The sequence below is a fragment of the Egretta garzetta genome, unplaced genomic scaffold, assembly GCF_000687185.1.
Source record: "Egretta garzetta isolate BGI_Z169 unplaced genomic scaffold, ASM68718v1 scaffold314, whole genome shotgun sequence".
Classification (NCBI taxonomy): Eukaryota; Metazoa; Chordata; class Aves; order Pelecaniformes; family Ardeidae; genus Egretta; species Egretta garzetta.
The window spans coordinates 225113-232116 of record NW_009259531.1 but is presented as its reverse complement, the minus strand read 5'-3'; the positions used below and the strand labels follow the sequence as shown (position 1 = coordinate 232116).

General features: G+C 38.6%; 2 protein-coding genes across 2 annotated transcripts in view; both read right to left on the bottom strand.

Annotated features, from left to right (window-relative positions):
- The window catches only part of HEATR3 (HEAT repeat containing 3), a 24027-nt gene extending 23760 nt beyond the window's left edge, over positions 1 to 267 (bottom strand). Inside the window, exon 1 of the mRNA XM_009637600.2 lies at positions 117 to 267. The gene's annotated coding sequence lies outside the window, so the exon portion shown is untranslated. The remainder of the gene's footprint in view (positions 1 to 116) is intronic.
- Positions 268 to 372: 105 nt separating this feature from the next.
- CNEP1R1 (CTD nuclear envelope phosphatase 1 regulatory subunit 1) lies at positions 373 to 4884 on the bottom strand (the record flags this gene model as incomplete). The annotated part of the gene is made up of 5 exons (XM_035893124.1): positions 373 to 1595; positions 1844 to 1898; positions 2033 to 2142; positions 2466 to 2539; positions 4803 to 4884. Coding segments are annotated over 5 exons (363 nt in total), but the record flags the coding sequence as incomplete, so codon positions are not given.
- Positions 4885 to 7004: the final 2120 nt, after the last annotated feature.

Here is a 7004-nt window from a genome sequence, read left to right as displayed (position 1 = left end):
CCAGCGTCCCCCCCGCCCCTCCGCGGGCTCGGGCTGCCCGGGCTGGGTGTTTCCCCAGGTCAGAAACTCGAAGGAGGTGGATGTGGAATGAAACGATTTCCTCTAACGGCACTTACAGAAGGCAGGATTGACCTGGAGGATGGGAAGGGGGAAGGACCGTCCCTCTGGTGTCAGTATCTTAATTGTAAGAACCACAGCAAATACAGGAAAAGTTGGTCTGGTAAAAAAGTTATAGACTTCAGCTAGCAACTTCTGAAGTTCTTCAGTGTTCATTTGAGATCTGTATTTGCACAGTACAAGAGAAGATAACATCTGTTTATATAAAGAATTTATTTTATACACATTAACCTACAAAATATACAGCAGTTAAAAATAATGGATGGGCAGAAGACTTGCTGGAAAAGTGAGAGGAGACAATTCTTACTGTCTCAACTGAGAAAGTTACATCAATAGGCTGCCTTTAAAAGCCAGTCTACCTTGTAGCAGGAGTTACTGAAGTTGCAACAGCTTTGCAGTTTTAGTCAATTAAAAGAGTTTGAAACAATTAAAAAGGCACCTTGAACAACTTAAACTCTTAAAACTCTTTACAATTTTACCTAGTCAAAAGTTACACCTTACACACACCTGCACCTTGTTTTTAACACTCTGAATAACAAATCTTGTTATTTTATTGTGGCACTCTCTTAAATTTTCTTCACCAAATCTGATGTTATACGTTTGCAATACTAGTTTCACATTCAGACTATCACAGCATAAAAATCCACTCAGAATGGTCAATGTGGACTTAAGATACAGTACAACCTTACAATCGGGAAGATCCAAGCATACTTAAGACAGTTTTTAAAATATTAAAATTTTAAAATAGCAGTGGTGTGAACCAGATCAAACAAGGAGCTACACATGACCACAACAAAAGTGGCTGGTGCACTATATATACAATTTGACAGATGCAATCCTTGATATATTTGCAAAGTTCTTAAACAATAAGACCAGTTTTCTCCAGCACAGACAGACAGTCTTTCTGCAAGCCTTTTAACCAGTTCCAAAAAGAATGACCAGGAGACAAGGACAGCTGTCATGAGTAAGTGTGCTAATAAAACATCATGGGAATGGTAAGTGTTCCTTTCAATACTGTTTGTGAGAACAAAACAATCTATACAGCAAGTATTACTTCTTTTCCTGAACATTGGCATCGATCTGCTATTTACAATAGCTTACAAAGACACATAACACAAATGAGGTTTGATTTTCAAGTTCAACTTCGTAGCCGATTAACATACTTCACCTGTATGCTCTGTTCTAGCTGAAGTAAAAAAGTGACACTAATACTGAAAAAGAGGTAATCAGAAGTAGCAAAAGCACTGAAAAGATGATAACAAAGAATTTGGATAAATATTCAAGAAAGTAATATTGCACACTTTCACTGTCAACTGTGTAAGACTTTCACTCCCAGGCAGTGACAACCAGTCCTGTTGGTTTTTTGCTGTCATACTACCTTAAAAAGGTCATTTTTGGTTTCCATGGCAGTGGAAAAAACTGAAGGAAGACAGCCCTTATTGAACATGAGGCCTAGGTTTCAAAATTAACTTTCCAGTCTGCAAGACAAAAAAGAAATAGTTTAGACCCTGAAAGTTGAGCCTAATGATTGCACTTCAAGTTCAATTTCACAGGCAAAGTGGTTTAAAACGATACACAGAACAATACTAAGCATTCTACATTTCCGTTTTACAGATTGTTAAGGTGTATACAAGTGCTGTTCAGAAAAAAACCTGTGTGCCTTTTCAAATTATTTGCATTTTTTTAAAAAAAAAACAGGTTTAGGCAATGAACCACTAACACTTACATCATCACAGGACATATTATATTCTGCCAAAACAGTTCGGCATCGGGCTGCTATACTGTGTGGATTGTGTCAAGGAAAGCAGCTAACGCTTGTACACAAAGTAAAAACTGAAGAAGCAGTACTAGCCTAGGCTTCAGTAACAGCAGTAACTACAACACTTTTAACCTGACAAACACCATGGAAGGATACATTGATGGTGCCACCACTCTTTTATGTATTCCAGCAAAGAACAAGCCTATTAGGGTAATGCAGCTAATTGTGAAAAACGGGTGATTCCAAAGTGATGTGAAAAATGACACCTAGGAAAGAAATCAGTTTAGTCCTGCTACATACTTTCTAAAACATACAGAAAGTTGCTGCCTAGTTCACTTAATTAAAAATAAAATAAAGTAAAATAAAATAAAATACTGTTCCTAGCCATTTCTAAGCAAGCATTTTGGTAGGCATTGTCCCAGGACATAGTCCACAACAATTCCAGAAAGCTTGAGAGCTGAACTAAAAACTGTCTCCCCCAGTTTCAGGAGAGAAAGACCTTTAGCCTTTCGGTTTTCAAGATACTTATACCACTTGACTACAACACCAAGCTGTGAAAGACTACGTTCAGGATTAGCCTGATCTTTACCTTTTGCGTCTCTGGGTCTATTAACCAGTTCCAAGCACCAGTTGCTGTGCAGACTGATACGACTATCAGAATCACTGATAAAGAAAAGAACAAGAGTTATAAGCAGTATAGCTCACTCCTATTAAAACACATCTATTTTTCAGCAGTAGCTCTTAAGCATTTACTTCTTCTCCCACTTCTGAGGGAGGAAAAGCTTCTACTTGGAAGGCAGAAATGAAAACAGGTAGAGAAACTTCTATTATGTGAAACCGTAAAGATTCTGTACAAGTTTCCTGGATAGGACAAATAGGTATCAAAATCTAAATTCTGTCAAGCAAAACCATCCCGATGCTCTGAAGAAATGAAAGTTTCTAAAATAACATGGTTAGCAAAAACATGAGTTGAAAGACTGGAATAAGAGTTGTACCAACATTCAGTATGCTACTTGAGCTTATGCAGTCTGGGCATCAGAAATGCAGCACCATTAAACTGCAGAGCAGAACTAAAGCTTCTATCCCACTAGCTAGCTCTTCTACATAAGAAAAGCCTGAGGCGTTAGCACCAGCAGTTTCAGCAGCACATCCGTTCGGCTCCCCACCCCAATCAACATGACTACAAGCAAGGAAAGCTGACACAGAGAAAAAAAACCACAAAATTTAAACAGGAGTCTGAAGGCATGTTAGCATTAGCACACAAAGATTAACAAAAACCTCTACACATCCAGGATGGCTTAGGAAGAATAATCAATTCACTGTAAATGGATAATGCTAGATACATATCGGAGTAATACAAGATAATAGACTGATTTTAAGAGACTACAAAGGGTTGGGCAGCAGGGGTTATTGTAAAAAGGAAACAGAACAAATATAAAGGTAGAGAAAGCTCATATTCTGTTGCACACCCATAAAACCTTGCAGCTTTCAGTGGACATTTGGCAGTTCTGAGTGTTTTCTATGGAGCCTGAAGTTCTTGATGCAAATAAAGGGGGGGGCGGGGGGGAACAAAACCCAACACCCAGACCCAGAGTTACCGGCCTTTAGGATCATAGGAAAGAATCTGAAAACAAAACCCAGATATTCATTAAATACTAGTTTCAGGTTTGCAAGACTTCTATAATTTTCTACTGAGTTGCATACTCCTTATTGACACTACAACATTAAAAGCAAAATTAAAAAGTAACCCTAAAAAGTTGTTTTTCGAAAGAAAGTTGGAAAAGTTCTAACAAAAGCATAGAGTTTCTTCTCTATATAAATCTTTTTTTTTTTTTTTCCCAGATAGCAGGAGGAAAATTTAACATTGAGTTAAATACCCCATTATAAAGTAAAAAATCCCTCTTTTACATGAATTATAAAACTAGCAAAACAAGCAGTTAGAAAAAAAGTTAGCTACTGAACACAATACTAGTTATGCAAACCTCATTTAAATATGCTCAGAAGTTTCTGGTACTTTTTCTTTTTAATTAAATCTGACAGTAAATAGCAATTCTGGAAGCCAAATGCATTCTTACGGTAGGCACACACGAGTCGCACACATCTACTTACAAGTATCTGCTTGCCTCCGAATTGCTCTGAAACAGGAGGGTTTGGGGGGGGGAGGGGGTGGCAGCATGTGTTCATTTGTGTTTTGGCGTGGGGTTTTTTTGCTATTGTTGGTTTTGCTTTTTAAATAACCATTCCTCCAGTTCCTTCATTTGAAATTAGGCTCTTGGCCTCTCAGGAGAAAAGATGTTATTTTATACGTTCTAAAAAACGTCTGTATTCTTTGGATATGGAAACTTTAGCAGAATCTTAGAACAAAAAAGCAGTCTATTTCCACCACAGACTACTGATCCCAGAGCTGGCAGCCTATCCAGGGTATTTTTTGGCTTCCCCTTGCCTTCAAACTTTCCTGTTAGAATGGAGAGGAGGACATATTCTGCCCTCATGGCACCCTGCTGAAACTGTTTCACCTTCAATTTTACAGGGGCTATCTAACCCAATCATATTTAGTTCAAGTAACTACAGTGACTGACTGTCTGGAAAGTCTGAGCCTTCAAAAAAAAAAAACAAAAAACAAAACCACAACAACAAAAAAACAAACCAAACCGGAAACAAATACAACAGCTTACTGTTCCAACTATTTCCAGAATAATTCAGCCTTGAGCCAATTCAATCTTGACCTCATTTTCTAACTCTAGCTACAGTATTAGTTTGTTATCTTGTATTATCTTGTTGCAGAGTGTTTGAATGTATGCCACAAATTTTAAAGAGAGTTTAAGCATAGATTTTTGTTTGGACAAGCATAAATCAAAGATACACACCAGTAAATCTAAAAAGCTTGAAAGAGAATCCTATTTATCTCTTGCAACATCAAACTTACTTCTCCAACGTCCTGTAGCTGGTTGCAAACATGCAATATATTCAGTAAGTCTTCTTTCAAAAGCTTTGAGATCTGGGGAGGATGTATATCAAGCATAATTAGATCTTCATCTATATAGTAAAATTTCAATGTAAATGATAAAAGGAATTCACTTTTCCCCATGCATACCCATTTCTTAAACAGGCAGAGAAAACCAATGCAACGATCGTTTAGATGTAATAAAAGCACAGTCAAAGTAGCTTCACACAACTTTAGCTAAAAAGTACAACGATGGAGTTACGCTAAATGCAAGAAACATTCCCACTTATGGAAAAGAAAATTGATACAGTTGAGAAATCAGAGTATTTTAGACATCTTCAAAAATACTGAGAGTTAGATTTAGAATATCTTAAACAGCCCCTCCATGCAGAAAAAAGTATCACATTTTTGAGTATTAAGAACATCAGAAAACCATTAAGTTCTATTATCTGTATAATGGCAATTAAAAAAAAAAGGGTTGCCTTTTGCCAGCTGTCTCAGGGATTATTTGTTGCAGCATGGCTTTGATGACTTTGTTTTGTAGAAACTTTTACTGCCATGAGATATATATACACACACACACACATATATATACGTAAAAAAACACAGCAAACACTAGCCCAATAATCTTATTTTAATTGTTTTTCTTTAAATTGATCTTTCTTCTTATTGCCATCATTCTCCCATGGTCTTTCCACTGAAATTGCTGTAAAATGCCTACCAGCATTTCAAGTTCATACTCCTAATTTATTTAAAAAAATTCTCAGCCAACCACCTAATATTTGTCTACAAAGAGCCGTTTCACCTGAAGTCTATGTTAGATTTAAGCTTCTGTTCAACATGATCAATACTTGATAACATTCCAGTTGAAGCTAGAATTCTACCTGGAGTTAAGTCTTTATTAGCATAAATCTAACTGTCATCGAAAGTGTTTCTGTTAGCATATACTCCGGAAAGTTTTTCCTTCAATTTGCAACTATCACTAAATTATTTGCCATAATAAAGCAATTATAGGATAAGATTTAGAAGAAATATACCTCTTATGATAATTACTAATGCAGTTTCCTAAACTGTAAATTTACTGCTAAGTGGTTTGCAGGTGAATTCATGGGGGAAGATTACAGCATCTTGACTTCAGCCACAGAACAGTTAACTAGTCTTAATTACTGCCAACAGCCAGGTAGTTATGGCCTGTCCTCCACCTCCCTTCTGGGGAAGCTAAGCCACTGCCAGTAATTAAAGCTAATTAACTGTTCCCTGACTCACACAAACCCCTACAACTAGTCATTGCAGTGAGAGGGGGAATACGAGGCATCACATGAAAACCTAGCTGAGAAATAGCACCCCGTAGGCATAAAATCAAGCTATTGATAACAAAGTTCTCAAGAAAAGATGCGTATAATGTAGACAGAGTTAAAATAAAAAACAGAAAATAAAACTTTCAGAAAACAGGAACTTAAAGCTTTAACTTATTTTTAGATATCCATGTTCTAAGAACCTTCTCTGAGTTTGTCGCTTTGGCACCTCACAGCTGTAACTAGGAAGGCTCACTTCTTGGATGCTTACAGCTTGTACAGACATAGCAACAAAGCCGTGACAACGCCAGACGATCATTTTTTCTTGATGTGTCTACCTCTAGTATCTGCTACAAGAGACCTGCTAAGTCTGAGACACTGATGCATTTTAAAAATCTCATTTTTGGACTCTAAAAACTCCTTGCAGGGTTTTGACACCCTGTAAATTGTAACTTCGAAGACCTTGTAACGCAAACCATCAATGTTCTGTAACCCAGACCATCAAAGCCCAAGAGAGGGCTATTTGAGGTCACGTTCTTCAAATGCAAGAGGAGCCTCGGGCCGGTGTAACACCTGGCGTGCCGGATGGGACTCAAAGCTATAAGAAAGGCATTTCACGTAAAAACCCGTGAGGGAGAAGCAGTTACGGCAGCAGAAGCAGATTCCAATACGCCGAAGTCGAGAAGCCTTGTCGAGAGGGGGCACTGAGAGGGAGAGCCCACTGGGCAGCACTGGGCGGCTGGCGGGCCCACACACGGAGCCCCTCAGCACAGGCCTTCCCTGCGGGCCCCGCTCTCCGCCTCCCGGGGCATCAGCCCGCCCCCGAGCCTCAGGACGCGGAGGTGGACCCCGAGAGCCCGCCCCAGATCGCCTGTCTGGGCCGGGGGGG